General features: G+C 43.2%; 1 protein-coding gene across 2 annotated transcripts in view; it reads left to right on the top strand.

Annotated features, from left to right (window-relative positions):
- The window catches only part of CGAS (cyclic GMP-AMP synthase), a 207,728-nt gene that overhangs the window by 124,764 nt on the left and 57,543 nt on the right, over nt 1-25,421 (top strand). Inside the window, exon 4 of one of the 2 annotated variants that reach the window (XM_069235685.1) lies at nt 6,082-6,184. In XM_069235685.1, the coding sequence (XP_069091786.1) occupies nt 6,082-6,184 (103 nt within the window). The remainder of the gene's footprint in view (nt 1-6,081; nt 6,185-25,421) is intronic. The other variant, XM_069235686.1, reaches the window with a different exon arrangement.

The raw sequence follows: 25,421 nt of genomic DNA on the forward strand, positions 1-25,421 counted from the left end.
CAGCATGCTTGGTTTGTTGTTTATCCCAAATACTGAAAACAATAATCACTGGCTTTGAGAGAAACACTTCCCTCACAATGCAAGATTTTTTAAAAACATATAGTCCGGGTGCAAGTGTCTGAAGGATATGCTGGCATCAACGGGAGGATGAGATGTTCAGGTCCTCCGCGCTCATGAGGTACTGTGGAGGACGTGAACGTCTTATCTTCTTCACTGACACAATTAAACATTGTCTATTGGTTTTTAGGGAAGTTTGCCTTAAGGTTCACTGTGAAAGTCAAGAGGTAGAGAGATATTATAAGGACAGCCAGCACTAACTCAAATGCATGGGTTAGTGTTAAGTATAATATATTTTTTAATATTTCTAATCTCACACTCAGTCTATCAAGAAGACATGTAGTAGCTTTTGAGCCTGCATATTCACTGCCTGCACATAATGCAATTTTCGAATTCGGCTCTGTCACTTTCATAAATGTTATTTCGGAGTTTATTGAAACAAAGAGTACATTTTTGCCTCAAGTTGTTCCTTTTTTCCTTAAATTTTACATCTTTTAGAGCCTTTGAATGGAGCCTCCACATAGCTTGGTATCTATTTTTTTCTTTTGAAGACTAAGAATTAGTCAGTGTGATCTGAAGTGTGGTGACAGCGATGCTAGTGTGAGCGCATCTGACGTTATTTAGTTTCTTATCTTTAATTTATAAGGGGACGCGTTAGAGGTGCGATGGACCTTTTGACTGCAATTATAGTAAATCCAACCATAGGACTCAATTTCAATACAACTCATTAACAGTATCAATCAACAGTATCAGTAATCTTTGTAGTCCGTAATCTCATACACCATGAACCCTTTGGCCATGAATAACCACACCTTTGTGTAAAAGTTAGAATGTTTATTTCCCTATATTAACAATGCTAATATCACATGGCTTAGTCTCACAATCAAATTATATACATACAAAAACAACACTGTTTCTTCTAAAGAATCTCAATCTAACCAAAACATGAATGGTTAGGCTCTTTAGAGTTACAGTACAAATCAATAGCAAGAATAATTGCGCAATAGAAATCGCATACATCTAGATTCAGCAATTGAGTAACTTCAATTATTTATCAATAGCAACTTATTAGCATTTTAGTATTTCCTCTACTAACCTTCTGATTGAAATAGCATGTTGGACTTCATGCAAAACAATTTTGACAACATAAATTTGGAAAAACATCTAGCTATGGGTCTATCAAAATTACGGTCAGTACCTAGAAATAAAAAAATTACAAGAACAGTAACATTTTTGTTATACCTTTCCTCAGTATGGATCAGCAACCTGCGATTATCTTCGTCAATTGGACATCTATTCGGTCAGCATAAACAACAGACCAGGAAAGGAAATGTTTCAGAACCAGGGACTCTAAGCTATCTGAACCGTATGTATAGCAATGTCGAAGGATCAGTATTCAGCATCACAGGTTTAAGCAATAAAGTCAAAGATAGAAATAAAGTCCTTACGAACTGTTCAGCTCCTCAGACAGAATAAACAAGCTCCTCTCAGGAGGATATCAAAGTGGGGAAAAAACTGTCTCTTCTCAGTGCAGTCGGCTAAGTTAAAACCATCCAAACTACTTCCCACGTCGCCATTGGTCAAAAAAATCGTACATTTACTTTTAGTCCAATGAGGATAGAACTTCAAATCTGAGATATAACTAAACTGTCTTTCACATGTCGATGATTGACTCCTCTTCTCCTGTTCCCGTTGTCAGACTTGTCAGGTATCAATTTTGTATCACTCCGTTCTTCAGTCAGTGCATCCATTGTTATGTCCTGGGAACATCGCTTTTTCACACACAAAACTTTACAAAGTAACAATAACTATTACAGCACATTCTAGCAACCAGTTCTCATGGGAAAAGAAAACATTTGCTAGCGTTTGGTCAACTCAATGGAAAAGAACAATTCGCACATTAATTTCTTCAAGCAATTTTCTCACAGCGTTATCTTAACAATGCAGTTTAACATGAGGCAGTGCGAACTAGGCCCAAGACCTCGCTAACTTTAAGGCCTACAATTTATTAAAGCAAATCCATAATACATAATCATTAATATAACACACTACTACATTAATTGAAACATGAGCACATAAATTCATTTTGATAAGCAATTAATAAGGGCACTTCGTGATTACTGATGGCCACTCAAGTAGGCACCTTTTCCAAGTTGTGCATTATTTTCTATATTAAGTCAAATTGTATGAAGATTCATAATTCAAATACATTAGTAAGAATTCAGCCTTCACACTAGTCATGTGAGGCATTCAAGGTCAATTGAGCACAGATAATGTATCTATTTTGCAATGTATATATTTTTTGTAGATTAGTGAGAGAATTTCTGTAGATCTCGAATAACCAGTTTCCATTGCTCTCTATTAACTGAAAGTTTTCATATACTTGCATGTTAAGTTTAGCTGATTAGGTATTGGTTTTCACCTGATGACTCAGTACCTTTGAATGTATCAAAGCCCTAATTGTTTCAGTATCCAAAGGTCTACCAATTTGTTCACGATTGGTAAGCAGGCCTACTGCTTTCGTTCAGGGCGAATGGTACAGCCCTTTACTTTGATATGCCAATTCTAGTTTCACAATGGTAAATATGGCATCATGTGGCCATATATTTTCTTAGACAGAAAAACGGGGGTGCACTGTTCCTGGAACAAAAGAAAGGGGAAACCTGTTTGTTTAGGAGCAAGTGCCCTCACACATCCATTCGGATGTCATGCTTCATCATCGGGGTGCTCCTCGTCAGACCGGCTCTCCAATGTCTGACGGGCTCCCCGTGAGGGGGCTCTTTGCCGGAGGTCTTTTAAAGTTACTGCTGTGGTAAAATGTGAGGAATTGATACCTACTGGCAGACTAATGGCAGGAGAGAATTAAAATTGGTTCAGTACCCCGTCGGAATTCACTGTTTAATAATCAACACAGGGTTCAGACCAAGATTAAAAACAACAACACAAAAGTGATAGGATGAGAAATGATGCTCAAACACTTTCAAAAAATGCAAAGAGAGGGACGGAAACTGTCACTGAACCCCTAAAGACTGGTCAACATGTTTCGCGTCTGGCGGTCATAACAGATCCTGCGAAGCTTCTTCAGGACCATTAATGATTAGAAACTTCTCTTGTGTCAAAAAGGGAGTGTCCCTATAAAGCTATGATTTAATACAATGAGTCAAACAATTAGTCAGACTACTACCAAGCAGTCCTTTACATTGAAGCGTACTGTCCAAAAGGTCACTAAACACTCAGGTCGCCCTGCAAAAGGTAATAAACCACATGAAACAATAAGGTCTACAATAATACAGTAAAACGTGACCTGTGTGGAATTTGTGCGCACACTTAGTGAAAAACCACAATGCAGTGTCAAAACAAACAAATTAAGCTTACCATCCCCAACAGTAGGAAGGGCTCCTTGGGAGGTATAAGCCTAGGATTGTCGCTATTAGTTAAAAAGAAAACCGAGTAAATGTCAAACAGACATAACTCAAGATAAAGAACAAAGTCATTTGAAAATCACTATAGCTGACATCATTAAGTTTGGATATGTTAGATATATTAATATGTAGTCACAGTAAAAGCGCTGTCCCAGCTAAGCGCTTATCTTAATTAATATCAGCAAATATATTTCAGTCTGCACTGGGGCCATTGGCAACCCGTGGGTAATGTAAAAAAACAACCAAAACAGTCATACTAAAACAATATTCGGTCCTCGTAAAGGTGGACTTGGCACGGTAATGTCCTGTTGTTAAACGGTAAAATATGAAACAGTATTTTGTTTACAGAGTTCGTTAGATACAAGTAAAAGCGTCTCTGGAAAAGAATAGGGTGCGTGTCAAGTGCACAGATCGAATTGCGGCTAACAGCAGTAACTTTAAAAGACCTCCGGCAAAAAGCCCCCTCACAGGGAGCCCCTCAGACATTGCAGTGCCGGTCTGACGAGGAGCACCCCGATGATGAAGCATGACATCCGAATGGATGTGTGAGGGCTCTTGCTCCTAAACAAACAGGTTTCCCCTTTCTTTTGTTCCAGGAACAGTGCACCCCCCTTTTTCTGTCTAGTATATGCCTAGGGAGACCGTGCACTGGACCTTTAATTCTCCCTGTCCCTCCCTTTGATTATGACATATATTTTCTTATACATATCTAAAACAACTTTGGAAATACAAAAAAAGAGTTCAGAGCTCACAGTGGACCTTAGGCCCACAATGCCCCTAGGTGAACCATTCAGTACATGGCTCACAAATACAATGCGACTAACCTACAATAACCTTTTATTGAATTAGTGGAACCAAAGCCCGGTGGCAACTGTGGACAAAACATTATCTCTGAAAATAACTCTGTGGATATACACACACACTTGACTAAAACATTAATAGAATAATCTTTATCCATTACAACGATTTTTTAATATGACAACATTCAACTTAAACATTCAAATACTAGAGACATCTAATAGCATCTTGGTATGGCTCTAGTTATTGTGTAAAACAATTGCAGTTATGAAGTAATGCTTTACGTATGGGCTCCTGTATCTTTCATCTATACTAAGGCCATTCTCAGTCTTTTTTTAAGTGTACTAATGTTAGTTTGGTAACAGACTATATCCAAATTGTCCAATATTATTATAGTACTTTTGTGGATACTTATCATATACCTAAGCTTATTCCTAAGCTTATTATCTAGCCTACTCACACTGGGTGATATTTGAAGTTAAGGATATCTGCAGTTAGGTAGCGCATCCACCAGGAATACCGTTTCCAAAGGTAAGTAACTTAATTGATTGGCTGGATATGAGCTGTGAATTTTTTTGGCCATCTTGAAACTCTTGAGCCTCCTGTGACTATGCTGTGGAAAAATAATTACACTGCTCTTGTGGGGCACACTCAGAGGTGCCTGATGCTAGGGGAGTGGTATGTTGTACCTAGAGACATGGAGAACTCTATTCCCACATCAGGGAAAAACACCAAAAATCGGTGCGTGACTCGCTAGTCGCAAAAGATTTGAGAGTTAACGCGAGCTGCCATTTAAGGTGCCGGAATCGACTACCATTTTGTGGTTGACTGTTGAATCACTTCTGTTTTGTAGAGTTGCATGCTGATCGAAAGAAAAAAACAAAGGCAAACACTTTAATTTAACAAGTGTTTGACCATATGCAAAGAGGAAGCCTTTTCCCTGCCCCTTCTACGCCGTCATGCTTACAGTCATGGTGGAGGGTGCAGGTCCTGCCCACAGACAGACAATATCAAATATTGGTTTTGTGCACGCAGGTCGATTATGGTCTAGTATTGCTTCACCTCTAGCTTGGCAAGTGCCTGGCAGAACCAGAAGATTATTGGCATTGATGAAAACTGCTGTGGGTATTACGGCTTGCACATGCTGCAGACTGCACCTAGCTTGTTGTGCCACCTACCAACTTCAGCCCTTCGAATGCATTTGCTATTCTCCAACTTCTCAAAAAATAAGTAATGGCAGTTGTGCTGGCAGCATCTATTTTGATGTTTATTATAGTTAACGTAGCATCATGGGTGCCAGCAAACACTTCTGCTAATAGGCCATGGTGTGCCTCCCTATGTCCTGCTAAGACGCAAATGAGGCAACAGAAACCTTTTTTCGACCGTAAGCAGGAGTGGAAAAAGTGTTGGCCATCGCTGTGATAGCCCATCAATGGCAGGCCTCTTTTTGATCTCTGCTGGTGATTTATCAACGAACTAATGATAGAATTCAGGGATCAAAAAAAGCTGGGCAAACACATCATATTCAAACACCTGTAACAGAAGTTCACTTAAGTAGTGTTTTCACTACTAATCCAATCTACATGTACAACCCTCTGTGGCTAAATGGTCCGTTCACCATCCAGTGGTAGATAACATGAGTTTTAACATTCAGTTTACTGGGTAATAATAATTCTGAAACTAACGTTGTTCAGCAATTAAAGGTTCAGAGACTGAGTTAAATGGTGTAGAAGTAAACTTAATATTTATGTTAAGATGAGGAAACGATTTGTAACTTAACTGTGCATTATTGTTTCTCTCTTAGCAGATACTTGGCGTCTTTCCTTCTCAAACATTGAAAAGGACATTTTAAAGAGGCACGGCAATAAAAAAACATGCTGCGAAAAAGACGGCCAGAAATGCTGCAGGTCAGTGGCTTTGAAGCTGGACAAACTGATAGGACAAACTAATAAATACGTTGGGGGAAATTGTATAAACGTGAAATGTTTTTGTAATTTGCAGACTTTGATTTCAGTGCATGTAAAATATGAGGGGCCTTTTGGTCCGATAATCATGTTAGCTTTTTTTCCTCCGGGAATGCTTAAATTTCCTCATGTGAATGGAGGTTTAGTTTCGCTGAAGGCCACAATGGTGAATAATATAATAGACAAGCATTGGCATAGCGAACAGGTCTCGGATTTTGGATGTGGATGCACTATTTTTGCGTTTCTATGGTGTTATTGTTTAGCATTTTTTATTGCCATTACAATCGAAAAAACACCCCTAGCTATGTGTGTGGCGCCGTACTCAAACACATAAAAAATATTAAAGGACGGTTGGGGGCAGTGTTCAGCGCATTAGCCAGCTCCTTGTATTAGACTCCCGGTATGCTTTGTGAATTACACACAACCCCCCCGCTGTGTCAGAATCAACAAGCGTGGGGGTAGAGGGGAGACAGACAGAGCGAGAGAGGTAGAGGTAGAGAAAGAGAGAGAACTAGAGCAGTAGAGGTAGAGAGAGTGCTAGAGAGCAGTGGCGTAGCGTGGGGGGTGCAGGGGGGGCCGGCCGCACCAGGCACAACATCTCTCAAGTGTTAAAATCCACGGGTTAGGGGCCACAAATTACTTGCCTTGCCCCGGGTTAGGGGGCACAAATTACTTGCCTTGCCCCGGGTGCTGACAACCCACGCTACGCCACTGCTAGAGAGAGAGGTAGAAAGAAGGGTAGAGAGGTGTAAATGTAGAAAGAGGTACAGAGGTAGGAGATAGAGAGAGGTAGAGAAAGAGGTAGAGAAAGGTAGAGTTAGAGGTGTAGAGAGGTAGAGAGAGCGCTAGAGGTAGAGAGGGGTAGAGGTAGCGAGGGGTAGAGGTAAAGAGGGGCAGAGGTAGAAGGTGAGAGAGAGGTAGAGGGAGGTAGAGGTAGCGAGATAGAGAGAGGTAGCGAGAGAGAGGGTAGAGGCAGAGAGGGGGTAGAGGTAGAGCGAGAGGTAGCGCGAGAGGGGTAGAGGTTGAGAAAGAGGGGTAAAGGTAGAGACAGAGGTAGAGAGAGTGGAGTAGAGTTAGAAGTAGAGGAGGGGGTAGAGGAAGAGAGAGGTAGAGGTGTAGAGAGGTAGAGAGAGAGGTAGGGAGAGGGAGGAGTAGAGGTTGAGAGAGGGGGTAGAGGTAGAGAGGGGTAGAGGGAGAAAGAGATATAAGTAGAGGCGTAGAGAGTTAGAGAGGTATAGAGGTAAAGAGAGATAGAGTAGATGTGTAGAAAGGTCAAGGAAGAGGTAGAGAGAGAGGGTTAGAGCCAAAGAAAGGTTGAGAGAGTGGTATACGTAGAGGTGTAGATAGGTGGAGGTGTAGAGACAGAGAGATAGAGGTAGAGGGACAGAGAGGTAGAGGGTGAGGGGTAGAGGTAGAGAAGGGGAGAGAGAGAGAGAGAGAGAGAGAGAGAGAGAGAGAGAGAGAGATATCCATCACCACACACAAAGTGGAGAGAGATATCCAAGAACAAAGCGCCCTCACAAACAAAACATGAATCCTTGGGCCTGTTTTCACTGGCGTGGTGTGAACACATTGCTGTCGACAACCAAAAAAGAACACTAAGGCTGCAATGCCCAAATAGGAGGAGAGAGGAGGGACCATTACAGGCTGTAACAGGAGAAAGCATGAACGTAGTGTGATGGCCAATAAAAATGTTCTCTTAGTGAAATCATCTGGAGGGAAATAAGCACACAAAGGAGGGACATTTAGGAAAATGCACCAATAAAAAAAGAAACATTTAAGACAAGCACAACAAAAAATGATAGGCAATAGTGGGCGTGCTTAAAGCCGCTAGACTGAATAGGGCATGTCTTGCAGACAGCGCATGCGCGCTTTCAGGCTCGACCTTAAAAACTAATTACTTACCTTCTGTAATGCTCCTCTCATAGGCATCACCCACTGGAGCAGATGTCACTTTACAAAGTAAACTGATAATTTAGTAATTGAACAGTATGCTGAGCCTAAAATAAAATCGTTTGATCTTGTACACTCCACAAAACTGGAAAGAGTGAGGCCAGTGAGGAAACTGAAGTTAGAGTATCCACCAGAAAGAGCATTACGTAAGGTAAGTAACTTGATCTTCTGATGGATACTTCTACCTAGAGACTTCAGATCTTTTGAGTAAATGCCATAGCAGTACACTACTGTTTGAACCAGAAAGTCCTGCAGGAAGGTTTGGACAAAATGGCCCCTCATATGGACTTCTTGTGGAGACAGTTGTGTCTGCTGAGGGTGTGTACGGAAGCCCCTTTAGAAGCATAAGTGATTTCTAACTTTGGAACCCAATAGTTGCAGCATTGCCTGTGGATTAATGAGTCCAAAGGTCATCAGTAGATTTCTTTTTGCCTAGGACATAGGATGTTTTTATGCAGAGGACAATTAATCTGGACATGGTTTGCTTCTGAAAAAAACCTATGTCTTCTTAGACCCAGCAAACCCAATAAAAAGCAGGTCATCCGCTCGGTGCCCCTTTGTGCGTTCACTGTAAAAGCTAGGAACTCTGGTGAAACCTATCCTCCTTTGAGGGATGAGGTGAAGCAAAAAAGGCAGGGAGAGTGATGGACTGTTCTACCCTGCAGGGCGAGACTACCTTCATCAGAAAGCAAGCACGATTTTGCAGCACCAGTTTGGCAGGGAAGAAGGTGGTATATTGAGGTCACTGGCAGTGCGCGTAAGAATTGCAATGAGGAATACTTTCTTGATGGGCATATACATCAAAAATATTAAGACCAAATTAAGATTCAGTTGAGGCATAATAAAGGGCGTAGAAGGGAACATGTATAGAAGCCCTTTAAAAAAAAAAAGCATCACGAGCAATGACTTGAATAATAAAGTTGGTCAGGTAAATTAAAAAATACAGAAAGACCCAACAAGTAATTTTTAACAGTACCCACCACAAAACTTTATTGGGCTACAGATAAAACAAACAATAAAAGATCTGCCAGGTTTGCCTGGATAGGATCATCTCAATGGTCACCAGACCATGAACCTTCCCTGAAGACTAAATAGATTTGGAAGATGGGCTTCTAGCCATGAGAATAACATCCGCTACCTCTACAGGCAGAACAAATCCACTCAGTTGCAGTCATATAGGGCCATTCTTATGACCTAGTTTTCACCGCAAACCTTAATTCCCATTTTTGAAGCCACGGAAAGCTGTTTTGCGTGGTTCTGAGTGGCTTTGAAAATCTGGAGTAAGGTAACGCAGCGCAAATCTCTGTGCTGGCTTACTCTGCCCTAGGGAGGCATTCCATGGGCTACCATTGATTTTGACGCATCCCCAGATTTACAAGAACTTGTAAACCTGGTGATGCTCCATAATCTTACACCTCCCCAGGGAGGCGTAACGAGGAGTGATAACGTTTCTCCTTGTTTCTTCCTCTGTCTGTGTCCTGCATTTTGCATTACACATAGAAAGAGTAATATGCCTCCCAGGATTGTTTTTGAGCAGGAAGGTGCCTCTTCCTGCACAAAAACAATCCAGCCAGCAACCCATGAACCCTTGCACCATGGGGCAATAGATTGGGTTTCCATACAGAATGAGCCAATGTACATTTCTCATTGAATCAAACAGCAACTTGGGAAAGGAGGGATCATAATGGAAAGTCTATTTCTAGTTTCAGAAGTAACCAAACATAGGAATGGAGCCACCCACAAAGCTCTATCTTTCTTTATTTGCTCTATTATCATGAGAATCACAGAGAAAAGAAGGAATACATAGCCAAGGTCAATGTTAAAGAATACCATCCAGAGACCAATACCTCCAGATCCTGTTTCCAGCTGAAGAAAATGGAGGTTAAATTGTCTGTCTTTCAGAAACCCAAAAGTGACTGCCACAAGAAATCCTACCCTAATCCTCTTCATCTAACAAAACCTAATGAACAGCCCAGGGAGTTACAAGAGTAAAGCACAGCAAAATCTCCGAATTTGGGCCCAAGTGTTTCAATCTAATACACTGTTGAACAAAACCAGAGATACTTCATTTGAAAAATTACCTTGTTACTTGCTAAGCATGCTAGTTTTTTTTTTTACTTCAACCCCCGTATTTAGGAATCTTAATGAAGACACATGGTACATATACAAAAGGATTCAACACTTATTTCATCAAACTGTCCTTCACCAAACCACTAGCACAGAAGGATCTGCAAGCAACTCTTAGTAATTTACGTGCAGTTCTTCAACAGATCAGTTACTGCTGTGGCTACCTCCTCACACCATGCTCTTCAATTCTGTTTCTCTGTGTCGAAAAGCCACCTAACCAACCCCTATCACCCATATGGAAAAAGAAAGACTGATTACAAAATATGGAGCTTCTTTCTCGGATTAACAGGTTTAGCTTTTAGTTTTTCTCCAAAGGGCAATGAAGTCCATTCCGAGAACTGAATGGAGTGAATCTCGTACATTATCTTCTTTGTAAGAAATTGGGATTTTTGATTGAGGAGGGTAAAAACACTTCTTAAGCAACAACCACAACCCTTGTCAGGGTGAACCACAAGAGTCACTAAATTAACCTGAGCTAAACCCTCTGGTAGCCTGGCACAAAAGCAGTGAGGCTTAACTCTGAGGCAATGTCTAAAGTATTTATGCAGCACTTAAACAGTAATATACTGGACAGACAACACAAGAAAATTCCCACACCAATTTACAAAAATGGAGTAAATTGTGATCAGTAAAATAAGACCAAAATGACAAATATCCAACCAGTAAAACAGGAGTGATGACATGTTATAGGTTTAAGTAAACATTGCACGAAGAAGCAGAAAGTGTACCTGTGAGTATTTGGGCTTGCTATATCGGGACAAAGTCATAAGTTCAACTCAACTGTGATGGAATATAAGCTGGATACAGGGACCAGGTTTGTCTGGCTAAAAAAATGATCTTCTCAAAGTCCGGTACACAGAGTTCCAAACTTCAGACATGTTTTCACAGGAGGAGCACAACTGATGCCAGCCAAGGGTTTGGGACCTCAGAAAGCGTATCTTGGGGATCAGGAACTCACTCTAGTAAAGGTCAGCAGGGCTCTGGCATGTCCAGTTGCAGGTCTAGGCTGGGCCAGTTGCGGCCGGTCAACTGAGCCGTTACAGGAGGCTTCTGGAGCGGGTTGTGTCTTGTAGCTCAGAACAGGAGTTTAGCCAACTGACCCTTAGAGTAACTGTGGTAGTCCTGCATTCAAGAAGATGGTCCCCTCTCCTTCAAACAGCAAAGCAGGACTCATGCAGCACACTAAAATATACAAAACAGGTCCTAGGTTCTTGTGTTCTGGTTCAGGGAGGATATGGCCTGGCAGCTCGGGCTGGAATGTTCTCATTGGGGTAGGGTCGAGACTGGTTTGTATATGGCTTGGCCCAAACTAAGGTAGCATGGTATGCAAAATAATGATGGACTGGGATGCTGCCTGAGTAATTACCAGTGGCTGATATTAGTTCAAGCATTCCATCACTCATTTTTTTGTATGCTTTGTCTGTTGCCTTAATAGGACGGGTATGCACAGACATGGGTTCCATGCACACTGTGTCACGGAACCAAGTTATACATGGTTGATAAGCCCTAAATAGGGCAAAATGAGGCCTAGGTTGCTTGTGTTCTGGTTCAGGGAGGACCTGCACTGGCAGCTCTGTTTGGACTGTTTCCATTGGAGCAGGGTTAAGACTAATTTGCATATTGCAAGTCCAAATATTTACCACTAGCTGAGGTTAGTTAAAGCATTCCATTTATCACTTTTTTTAATGCTTTAGTATGTGGCCCCAAGCCGCAGGGCAGTCCTCTGAAGGACAAGACAGCCTGAAGCAGCAGGGCACTCGTCTGAAAACAAGGAAGTCCTTCTGTAGTCTTCCATATGTCCAGGAGTGTACTGAAGTGTGGGTCTGAGGGTCCAATTTTTATACTGGGTACCAGCTTTGAGATGAAAGGAACATTTAGAGTTTGCACCCCCAACCTGCCCCAGCCACAGTTGGTTCTGGAATACGCATTCCTGGTGGGGGAGCAATTAACATGCACAGGCAGCTGGAAACAGACACAGCGTCAGAAAGTTTAGGGCAGGAAAATGCCAACTTTCTAAAAGTGGGATTTTCAAATTTTTCATTCAAAATCCGATTTTGCCATTAAAGAGGATTTTAAATGACAGTTCATTTGAGTCTAAACATGACATTTCCACCTGTTCCCAATCACAAGTTAGCACTTATTAAATGTAATAAAGTAACCCAATGTTATCCTATGGGAAAAGTAGGCCTTACGGTAGTGAAGAGTTTTTCTCTACCAGGACATAATATACCTATAAACACATGCCCTACTATTAATACAAGGCACACTGCCCTATTGGCTGTGTGGGCCTACTTTAGGGATGACTTATATATATTTAAAAGGAAGGTTTACACCTGGCAAAAGGTTTATTTTACCAGGTCGAATTGGCATTTTAAAACTGCATTCAGGCTGCAATGGCATGCCTGAAGCATTTGTATATAGCTGTGTTTAGTTGGTGGCACAATGAGTGCTGCTGCCCACTAGTAGCATTTCATTTACATGCCCTGGGTACCTGTGGTGCTATATACCAGGGACGTACAAGTAAATGAAATGTACCAATCAGGTCTAAGCCAATTGTACTATGTTTTCGGGGGAAAACACACACACTTTAGCCTGTTTAGCACTGGTAATGTGCACAGATCCCTGAAAGCCAACAAAAATGGGTTCAGAAAACAGGAGGGGTGAAGGCACAAAATTTTGGGGTGACCTCCAGAGAGGGTAAGTCCAACACGACCCACTCTCCAGCCAAAAGCCAGGATAGGCTAATTAGTACCCTGATGGGCTTCCCTGCTTAGGTGATAGAACTTGTGCCTCTTCTGTAGTCAAAGTTCTATGCCTCTTTGAACTCAGTTGCATCCCTCTGTAAACACTATCCTAAACCATTGACTGACTCATGGCGAACCCTTCCCCTCACCTGTTTCCCCATCTGTGAAGCTCCTAATCTTATTTTACTCATAGATTCATCTCACTAGGCAGACAGTATGACAATGGCTAACAAAGTGTGTGGCCCATTCTGCCCCTTGGATCAGATTTCTATCCCCAAGGAAAATTCAGCCCCTAAGAACAGCAGCCAACAGAAGCCACTGACATATGTCAGCCTGAAGAGCCAGGCCCCAGACCATCCATTGCCAGGTGGTAGCTCCAAGTGGGGGACTTGGGTAGGCTCACTCCCAGCCTTGGGGCTGGCAAGGAGTTCCCTAACTGCTATTCATGGTCCCCAACCTTCTGAGGTGATGTTAAGTACTCTACCTCTACTCTCTTTTGAACCAGTCTCGGTGCTAGTCGTAGATTGGCTCTCCAGACAGTTACTATGAGGCTGAACAGGTGACGGGGGTGAGCCTTCCCGCCCCTGCCCGACCGTCTGGGCCACTGTACCCTCCATTTCAGAGGGGTACTCCCAGAAACCTGAACTTTCAGCCCACCCTTGGTGGCCACCCCTTCCAGCTTTTTCAACACTGGTGAAAGCTAATTTCCCAGAATGCAGTCATTGGGCATCTGGGACTAACTGTGACCCTCCTCAGGGTCACATTCCCACCTCTGTCCATGGATACCAGAGTCATGGGGGGGTACTTCCTGCTCCTGTGTTTGATTTACACTCTAACACCTTCCCAGTGTACTACTGTGGGGACACAGCTGTTCTACTACCCTTGTCTGGCTGGCCCCAGAGTCTCTCAGAGCAGTGACAGGGATCCTGTTCACTGTGACCTGGTGGTAGTGACGGCTCCCACCCTCAGGAATCATCAGCCTACTGTCTGAGTCCACCTCCCAAAAAAGGGAGACTAGGTGCTCTCCCACCTGCCCTTGGGGACTACTTCCCCCTAAGGCTACATTGGCCACCCCTTAAGGATTCCACCAGTGGGTGGTTTCTTAGGACAGGCAGAGTCCCCCTGCCTGTGTCCTATCTTAGAACAATCAAAGCACCAGGGCTGGAAATGGGACATTCTGCACCACCGCCAGCCAGAACCTCCTCCCTGCTTCTCAGAAAGGGCAAGGTGACCATTTGCACAATCTTATTCTGGGACTTGTTTGTGTCTCCCTGGACCTCCCCTTCACTCTGCCTGCTGGGGTGAGCCTGAACCACCCTTCTTGGAGTCACTCCCCAGTTCCTTCTTATTCACTCTGATGTGAATCCAGAGGTCTGCTCCTTTGCAAGCTCCCTGGGTCAGTTCGCTTGCTGTCAATCAGATGTTGGTGCAACTCCGTAAAGCAATTACTAAGCATGTACTTTGTCAAAATTAGAGTGTACAGACTATTAAAATCACTCACTTTACTGCCACTCACCCATCCATTCAGTGCTTTGCTGGAGTAGTCCAGGAAATCCACCAAAACTGGTTTGGTAGTTTCTGACTGTTCCTAAGCCTAATGCAGGGCCAGGTCAAACTTTCTGAGTTAAATGGCTTTCATGGGAGTGTACCTTATCTGGTCCTACCCTTGTAATGTGAGAATGGTATCCCTTCCTATTTGGGGGCATGTGTTTCCTCAGTGCTTTCTCTTATGCAGAAAATAATGTATCTATAATATTCCCCACTACAAAGCTGGGCACCAGGTAACCTTTCCATTGGACACTGGATTGCTGCAACAATTGCTGCTGGATTGTGCTGCCTGCTTACCTTTTTTAAGTTTAATGCAGTTTATTATCAAAGTTCTCATGTTTCAAATATATTCATACAATAATCAAAATGATCTTTAGCATGTACCTGTACAATACCAGATAACAAAGTGATCTACCCTTCTGCATATCGTTCAGGAAATTAACATTTTGCAACATTAGCATAAAGGTGTACATCTTTGTTTCAGGTTCAGAGGGTAGGCAAATTACACAGTAAAAGTACTTCATTCCACTTCCTCTATGCAGGCTTCACTGTCCTTCCCTTATGCAGGTTTCCCCATCAGTTATCGCACTGGCTACATACTCCCGGAGAGGTGCCCAGAAATCTCTCTGCCTAGAGGCAGATAGCAATGTCCACATACAATTCCACCATCACGCCACACATTATCATATCTTTTAGCCAGTTCTTAAAGTGGGATGTACCGATACCTCCCCGTGTCTTGCCATTTTGCGCCGACCCAGCAACATTGCCATTGCAGGCAGTTTTCCATAACATATTAGGGCACCAGAACACACACCAGCATAACAATTATCAGAGAATTAGATAAGAATTTATTTATCATTATATCAAGAACTTGTACCACATATGTCTAAAACACAGCTGCTGGGCAGCTCCGTGCTAAGTGGAGAAAGTCAGAGTATTGGGCTGAGCATCTCCAGCAGCTGGAATCGGTCACTGTGGCATGCTTAACTATGCTCACGGGTATGTGGTACGCCCTTTGTAAGTTTTTCTATAATGTATTAGCCTATATTTCCCATTGGAGGACACTTTCCTGTCCTGCACACAGCAGAAGACCCATTGTTTGTCTGGAGATTGCTACACCCAGATCGGAGGACCAGAGAGCTCTAGCGCGCGTCTCTGCCTTCGAATGTGCCTGTAGTGCAGTAGTATACATGCATTTAGGTTTTTGTGGAGGCGATTTGTCAATAATAATAGAACAGTTTCCATTCTACCAATGCCCCTGGGAAGGGGGGGGTCAAGGTTTTTAGTATATGTGTGAAGTTATACTCCGCACGCTACGTTGGAGGGCTCCCCAACCTCCTAAACTCAACCAGTGGTATAAAGCACTTCTGCAATGAGTAGAGGCAGAAAGCGCTAATCTCTACCATGAAGAGGCACGTTCCTTTGTAAAAAGCCTATAGCAGCAGCCTGGGACACGATGCTAATGCACTTCTGAGAACTGCTGCCAGAGGACACCTACCCCCGTGATCATCAGCTACGAAAGTACCCTCATTTCCTCCACCTGCACTGCCCACCCAGATTCTGGGTCCCATCTGTGTACCTGCCCATCTTGCCCTGCACACACATGCCCTGGGTCTCTGCCACAATGCCGGGTGCCTAGCCCTGAAGGATAGTCATGACCCTGAGGTCCAGCTGCCTGGCCCGGCCTGCTCGGGCACCCACTGCCCTCCCAAACACTGCCAATATGCCCACACCGGTGCCAGTATTTAGTTGCTTCCCTTCCCCTAGTTTTGTTATTACAGAGGTATATACTTTTTCTGATCCACAGCTAGACCCCCACTCTTCGTGAATAGCAGCCCAGCTCTTCCTCAGCAGCATGCTGCAATCCAAACCTGACCTGTTGCTCCAGCAGTACCACTGCAGCACTTGGACTAGGAAGCTGGACTCACCAACTAGCACAACTAAAACTGTTCATCCTGTAATTTTGTTTGCTTATACAAATGCTACTGCATTGTGTTGTGAGAGTACTGTAAAATGTAAAAAACTCAAAAGAAAGAGTTAAAAAATGTTTGAAGTTATAGTATCCAAGTGTGTCCAGAGCTGGTAAATGTGATGTGTCCACAAAGTAATTTAGTGAAATTAATTTCTGATTGGGGATTGGGTCCCCCATAAGCTGAAGATTCACTCGATGTATTAATGGAGTCAGTGTTGCATTTTGTTCTGCATGCGTAGCTTTTTAAGACTCACTTCATGAGCTAATGCCAATTTTCTTTAAGCCAAGACCGTTTCAGTCTCAGCTTTCTCCTTCTTCATGGCCAGCTCTTTTCCTCCAGGGCAGTGTCAGCCTCACCCTTCTACAACAGCCTCTCTGTCTCATCCTTCTCCTTTGCCAAGGCCCTCTCTGCCTCAGCAGTGTCTCTTGTCAAGGCTCTCTCTTCAGCCCTCTCAGCAGCTGCCTCCTCAATTGTCATTTGGCCATCTTTAGCTTGAAGTCCGTAGATGCTTCCTGTCCTCCATCTCCTCTGGGCAGGCAGCAATGCAGACTGCTACCTGCACTGCTCCTGTGGTCCCTCCTCTCTCCTCTAGGGTCCAATCAGGGGGTTGTCATCCACTCCTGCCATGTCCTACTCCTGTTCCTCCCCACAGTCCACCTCTTCATCCTCCACTGCTGTAAGCTGCAATCTTGGGGCCTTCTGGATCTCCTGCTTCTTGGAGTTCTTGTTTACTGGAAGTCCCCTCTTCCTGCAGAATCCATTGAGCTCAGCTAAGGTGTAGCTCTTCAGGTTGTTCAGACACCGTGCTTGCAGCAGACAGAGTTGCAGATGTGCAAAGTCAGATAGAATGGAAGTGAATTTGAAAAAAGGGAAAATCTGTAAATCAAGGAGAATTGAAAAAAGGTTGAATCTGGTATCAGGTTATTTAAATGTGATTTTAGTGTTACAGAAAATCACTCAGTGGTACTGCATGGATACAAGGACTGGATCCACCACTGAACAGCAATGTAAGAACGTGGGTTCTTACAGCACTCAAAACTTTGAGATGTTTTCACAGGAGGAGCTCAACTGATGCCAGCCAAGGGTCCAACTGTGTTTGAGATCAGGAACTCACTCCAACAGATGTCAGCAAAGCTCAGGAAGGTATAGTTGCGGGTCCAGGCAGGTCTAGTTGAAGGTCCTGGCAGTTACAGTTGCAGGTCCAGTCAAGGCTGGTTGCAGCAGGTCAGCTAAGTAATTGCAGGGAGGCTTCTGGAGCTTGTTCTGATCCTGTAGCTCAGAGCAGGTCATCCAACTGACCCTTGGAGTCCATCTGGTAGTCCTTGGTTCAGGGAGGTGGTCCTTTCTCCAAGCAACATGGTAGGTCTCAAGCAGCAGGACAATCCTTTGAAGAAGATGGCAGGCCTGGAGCAGCAGGTCAGTCTTGTGAAGAAGTCCTTTGAAGAACAAGGCAAGCTTCAGGGCAGTCCTCTGAGAAACTAGACATGCCTAAAGCAGCAGGGCAGTCACCTGGAGTACAAGGCAGGCCATCTGTAGTCGTCTGCGGTCCATGAGTGTACTTTATAAATGGTGCCAGCTATAAAGTGGAAGAGACTTCTAGAGCCCCTCCCGCCCCCACACACAAACACAGTTTGTTCTTGAATTTCCTTCCTCCCTGCCCAGGCTCCAATGGATCTTGGTTGACAATGAACTGGGGTCAAATTCTGTGTGTGTGTGCAGGAGGTGGAGGGGTGAAGGCAAAAGGTTTGGGCGTGACCCTGCAGAGAGGGCCTAGTCCGCCAATATTGATTTGCTGTCTTCAAAGGAATGGCACCTCCTCATAGTAGGACAACTAGGAACTGGACTTTTATGACTTACCTCTTCTCAGGTGTTGCAATACCATGTCTTCATGCTAAATAAATCAACTTACTTTGGCAGAGAAACAACATATCTTATAGGTAGACTACACTCCTAACTCCTATCATTAACAGTAACACCAAGGCTGGTTGCAGTATCATCAGGGGAACAATCAAAGCCAAAACCAATGTGCCCTTAACTCATAGTGCCAATGAGGAGGCCACATGAGGAATGGAAAGCGGACATCTCTGTATAATCCAATCTGACTGAAGAAAGGAATGCTTGAGATAATGAATCCCTCCAATCTTAAAATCTATGGGCAAATAAAACATTAATAGTTTTCAAATGTTCACATAGTGAAACCTATGTGCTCACTCCTAGCTAGAAGCAAATTGTGACAACACAAGGGGATGAAACGATAGAGCCGGCGGTGTTGCGGCCGTGCGACGGGTGCAGTTGGACCCGTCGCGCTTTTCACTGTCTGCTATGCAGACAGTGAAAAGCTGCACGGGCCCCCAGGTGCCCCAGGACTCCCCTTACCGCCAGCCTCTACCTGGCGGTGTAAACTGCCAGAAACAGGCTGGCGGTAGGGAAGTCATAATCCCCAGGGCAGCGCTGCTTGCAGCGCTGCCCTAGCGGGTTATCACCGCCGGGGCTAAAACGGCGGGAAACCGCCGGGGCTAAAACGGCGGGAAACCGCCGGCCCCGGCGGTGCGACCGCAGCAGTCGAAATACGGGTCTCCGTACCGCCAGCCTGTTGGCGGTACGGACGCCACTTTAGCCCTGGCGGTCTCAGACCGTCGTAATGACCCCCATAATTATTTAGTGGGCTCTGGAGCCTGGCACATAATGGATCACACATAGATCCTAAGTTACTGTACTGACTGAGAAAGTGTGCAAGACTGCTACCCAGCTCTTTTGAGGAGCAAGGTTTGAACTGAATAGAACCAACTATTGTTCGAGTGTGTTAGCGCCTCAGAGCCTTGATATGTAACTTACAAGGAGACACGCCTAGGTCGACAAACCTTTGGACCACGTCCGGAGACTTCCCAGTACGAGATGTCTTTTTGGCATCACAAATCAATAGATCAATAACCCAATCAATATTCTTAGTAACTAATCAACAAGCTAATCAAGGAAATTTAATAAGAACAAATAGTTGAACACACCATGACCTTTCAGTCACAAATAACCACAACAAACAAGTTAAGGGTTAGGATATTTATTCCTCTATTGGTTACAGACTGATATTATCTCTGTTAATCTCATTAGCAATAAACCTCATTAGAACTCTTCTAATTAGCAATTTAGAACGCAATTTAATCAAAGCATAGAGAATATTCATTCAGTATTTAGACACGTCATTAATATGAAGCAACTTAGCAAAGTCTCAGTAATACATGATTCAACAAAGCATGAACTCAGTCATTTGTATATTTGCACAAGATATTTGTGAACGCCTTAACTAACCTCAAATTAGCATTAGCATGTTGGGCTTCATGCAAAACATTTAGAAACACAAATTTAGAAAACATCTAAACTATGGCCTCTGTCAAAAATAGCAGTTGGTACCTTGAAAGAAAGGCAAACAGACAATTACAAATTTGCATCCGATAGTTACCAATCCAACAGATCAGCAAACAGCGTCAGTCTTCGTCCTCAGGTCATCTGTCGATTCACCATCAGCAGGGATAGGATGAGGCAAAGTCTCAATATAGCATAGCTACGGAATGAACTCTCTGCCCTCATGTGGAGGAGAAGTTAGCATCGAGCAAAGAATGGGTAGAGGATGGTTTAGAGTATCAGGACAAAGCAAAAGAGTTAAAGTCTCTGTAAAGTAAGTGGAGTTTAAAGGTTTCTGCCCCCAAGCTCCTTGGGTCATTCTGTTAAATCAAATCTGTCTAATTAGCCCATAACTCTCTATTGGATAATAATTGGTGCATCATTATCTCTGTCCATTAATCCTTCATGTATTTTGCCAGAATTTTCCACAAACCACAGTTCTCATGTCGCTAATTGGTCCATGTTATTGACATCTTCATCAGTTGGAATGTCAGGTAGAAAAAGTTACAGTTTACGCTCCAGTCAGTGTCTCCATTGTTTCTCCTACTCTAGTAACTTTGCACCTGTTACGAATTACACTGTTGCATTCAGCAAGAACGTCTCCTTGAGCAAGTCGGTTCTCATGAGAAAGAATTTACTACGGCTACACACATAACTTCTGGAAAAGTACAGCTTTGTGTCCTTCAAGAAAACAGCACATTGCACATTAGAAAATGCAGTTTAATACGAGACCAGGCAGCTAGGCCCAGACCCTTGCTAAGCCAAGGCCTATAAATGAATAAGCAACTTCTTACTACATAACTCTAATTATGATATGCTAATACAGATTCAAAACAATATTGCATAAAATTCTAAATGAACAAGCTTTCATTAGTTTTCGTATACATTGGTAGCCACTCTCCGTGGGCACATTTCAAACGTGTGCATTAATTTCTATGTTAACACATTTTCTATGCAGCTTCGTCGCACAATATATTGCAAGCTTCTCATGTTAATATTGCTCTTAAAAGACACACTCCAACAATCCCTCCTCTGATGACTCTTGTCATCATACAAAACTTTCCCCAAAAATTTTACATCCTAAAATTCTTTCAACTCTATCTCCTCTCTTATTGGCTTCCCCTTTGATTTTTCCCTTTACAATTTTCCCCTTGTTTTTCAATTGTATTCTTTTGCTAATTTTACATGCCACTCACAATCCAAATAGGCAAGCTATAACAATCAATATCCCCTGTACTATTTTAGACAATATCTTCTGCCAAATATTACTAAGCCAATTCCCCACTGAAGCAAATCCTTTCCCAACCTTCTCCCAGACACCTGGGGGCATATTTATACTCTGTTTGCGCTGAATGTGCGTAAAAATTTTTGACGCACAATCGGCGCAAACCCTGCCCCATATTTATACTGTGACGTCATTTTGACGCACAGGAGGGGGCAGGCCTTAAAAAATGGCGCCCAGCCTGATGGGCGCCGTTTTTTAACACCTGGGTCAGGGCAGGCGTTAAGAGACCTGTGGGCTCAGAAGGAGCCCAGAGGTGCCCTCCCATGCCCCCAGGGACACCCCCTGCCACCCTTGCCCACCCCAGGAGGACACCCAAGGATGGAGGGACCCATCCCATGGAAGTAGAGGTAAGTTGGGGTAAGTATTTTTTTTCGTATTTTTTTTGTGGCATGGGGGGCCTGATTTGGGCCCCCCTACATGCCACTATGCCCAATGACCATGCCCAGGGGACATAAGTCCCCTGGGCATGGCCACTGGGCAAGGGGGCATGACTCCTGTCTTTGCTAAGGGCGTCAAAAAAAATGGCGCAAATCGGGTTGAGGCCTGAATTTTGCCTCAGACCTGACTTGCCCCATTTTTTTACGCCCAACCTCCATTTTTCCCTACGCCGGCGCTGCCTGCTGTGAGTCATTCAATAAATAAGGCGCCCGCATGGCGCTTTGGAATGGCGTTAGCCGGCGGTAAAATTTTTGACGCACAACTGCGTTGGCGCAGTTGTGCGTCAAAAAGTATAAATATGGGCCCTGGTTCTTTCAACTCCTTTAAGTCTCTACTATCCATAGTCAAGTTAGTAAGCATACTTCTAATCTCATTACTATTATCTGGCATATATGCGCAACAATGATGCTCATTAAGCATTCTACAGACTCCGCCATTTACCGCTAAAAGAATGTCTAGAGCAAGCCTGCTTTGAAGAGTCATAGCCCCCTCCACAGCAAGTTCAGTATCCATCAGGAGTATAGCCCCTGAAAAGTTTGTCAGCATGTTATCCACAATAGTAGACAACTTCCGAATCTTTATGGAGAGTTCAAGATAACTCCCACTGAGGGAATTATCGCCCCAAATATGTCTCCTACTACACCAGCAGCAGTTTCTCTCTTCTGTCTAGTACGATGTAATTCAGATAATTTCGGAAACCTTTTCAAATCGTCAAGTTGATATATCTTTGGGAAAACTATCCTCAAATAACATGTCCCATACCATCCCTTTGGAAGACGGTAATAAGCATTAATTCCACATATGTAATAGTTCCCTGGGATCACTGGATCCTGTCCATTTAACAGGAACGTCCATTTACTCTGAAACAAAAACACATGCTTACATTCACTCATTGCCACAAACACATTGTCATAATATGATTTCGGCCTAGATATGCAAAGCTTCCCTACGTGTAATGCATCTAAAGCTAGCTTCCCTTGTTCCCTAATTGCACCATAACCTTCACTACTAGCAAAAACCAGCTGCTGCAATCCTTTTTCTAATCTGCCCTTTAATGCCCATCTTCTATCTTCCGTGTGATCTAGAAAGCTTTTCTCTACGGGTGTAAGCAAGCATGTCAAATTATTACGGTGTTCATAAGATGTACTAATCGTCAATGTCGACTCAAAAAATCCTTTAACTAACTTTATACTATAGTATCTAGCTACCCATTCAAATTCTCTATTATAGGCACATAAGAAAACACAAGGTCATAATTCGAATAGAAATATTGAATCACTAACTGGTTATAGAATCTTGTTTGTAACAGGCTACAACTTATCCCATACGTTAGTGGCAGACTATGATAGGTGACCCCCTCTTATACCGAAACAGGAATCTGTTTGCACACAAAGCAATCAAGTCACACAAGCTTTATTCGGTCTAATTAAACCATCAAAGCAATAACTTACAACAGTAAAACCATGATCTATACACATTAAATATATAATAACAAGATTAAAAAGTAAATAATGAGGATAAGATAAAGATAAAATGAGAGATCTGCGAATGTACAAAGGAGAAAAAATAGATATAAATCTTCACATGTGTCTCCCATCCTATATATGAGGGGGAAACGTCAGAATTCCTTTTTGTTGGCTGCCTTGACATCCTCATCAATAATTTTATAAAAAATTCAATGAGTAAAACTGTTGGATTAAATAAATTAGAATCAAGTTTCAATTAATAACAAATCACTGTGATCTTTTAAAAAATGTGTACGTATATGCCAGGCGGACGCAAGGAACTTGCTGACCTCACAAGTTAGGAAAGAGGAGCAATCTCTCAACATCAACCTTAGGGCATCTTTGCACGTTCTCAACCCCATATTCCTGCAAGCGGGGCGGAGCCATATCCGCCGGGCAGTGCCATAGGCAGGACAAATAAACATAAAGTGCACTACGGTTTCCACAGAACGGTTACAACTTGGACATTGATTAGATAGCGGGGTAGAGCACCATGAACTGGAAAAGGACTTCAGAGGGAGGCATCCATACCTGAACCGAACATACAAGTTTTTACTTAGTTGATCAGTAATTAAATCCAAGAAGGGTTCGAAGTGGGGAAACCACTTGTAATCAAGAAATTGAGACGTCAGCCAACCATGTGAAGTACATAATAGATATTTTTCCCTAACATGGGACCAATAAACTGATTTTAAGTGGTCCTTGTGGTTCACATAATCCTTAGATTATTAGGCTGGCTGCAGAAATCAATGAGTCCCAAGGTATGGAACCCTTCCGAAATGTACTTGAACTAAGGGATAGAAAGTAAGTTTGGTCTATCCAATAAGTCTTGCAAAGAATCCTTGTGTATGACTAATTCAGGGGTAGTTCAGATGCGACCCAGAAAGTTAAAGGCCTTAAAGCTACAGAAATGTGGGGGAACCCTAGGTCCAAAAAACCTGGAACCAAGGGCGCGCTACGAGGACATGCCAAGAGCGATCTTACAAAATTATTTTCCCCCACAGATAACTTGCTAGTTTTGGAACAACCCCAGACCTCAGAGCCATAGACCGCGGCACTCTGAGCCTTGGCTAGATACATTTTAATAGCTGGGGAAACAACTTTCACGGTATTAGACATTTGGAAACACAAAATTGCCCCTGACCTGTGTGGTAAGAGAGCTAGGCTTTTTCCTACCTGGGCCTGCCAGTTCATATCATTGCAGATTCTCATCCCTAAATAATCAATGGAGCATACGTTGCTCAGAGGAACCTCGTTATATAAGATGTTACATTGTTTTGTGCAACCAAGACCGAAGATCATAAGTTTTGTTTTACTAGAATTAAGTTCCAATCCATGGTCTGCACAAAACACACCGAACCTATCCATGAGGACCTGAAGGCCCATAGGTGTTTTAGAGATCAGGAGGGAGTCATCAGCAAATAAAAGAATAGGAACTTTTGAATTGTTCAATGAAGGGGCATCGTTTTGACAATCTGTTACAACTTGCACCACTTCATTAATGAACAACGAAAAAAGAGTAGGTGCCAGGACACAGCCCTAGCGTACCCCCGCCTGATATTAATGATATCAGTAAGTTCCCCCTGACTACCCCATCTTACTCGAGCATAGGTGTTCTTGTGCAATCTTTGAATTAGGTGCACCAAATTCATCAGGACGCCAATTTTCTTTAGGACTTCCCACAATTTCTATCTTGGAACAAGATCGAAAGCGGACTTTAGGTCAACAAAAGCAACATACAAGTTTTGTTTGGCCAAAGTAACGTATTTCCAGAGTAACAGAAAAAATCTAAAAACTTGGTCCATAGTGCTAATTCTTGAACGAAAACCAGCCTGGAGGGGAGATAGGACCTGATTGGCTTGGACCCAGTCCATTAGCCTGTCTAGGACTTGCTTAGAGAAAATCTTTTGAAGATTATCAATGAGGCTAATTGGGCGGTAGTTGACGGGCAGTCCCACATCTCCTTTTTTATAAATAGGGATAATTTCGGCCTGAGCCACGAGTCCGGAATGAGGCCACCTGCTGCAATGGCGTTTGATAAAGTATTAATATACCACGCCCAAATAACGGGTTCTGACTTAAACAGGTCCCCCGGTATCTTATCAGGACCAGGAGCCTTAGCGGGTTGCAGAGAACTAATAGCTGCTGTGGTTTCAGCAATTGTAAAAACGATGTCCTCCGTAGGACCTTCGATAAGAGGTCTGCGTT

This window comes from Pleurodeles waltl, chromosome 5 (genome assembly GCF_031143425.1).
Source record: "Pleurodeles waltl isolate 20211129_DDA chromosome 5, aPleWal1.hap1.20221129, whole genome shotgun sequence".
Classification (NCBI taxonomy): Eukaryota; Metazoa; Chordata; class Amphibia; order Caudata; family Salamandridae; genus Pleurodeles; species Pleurodeles waltl.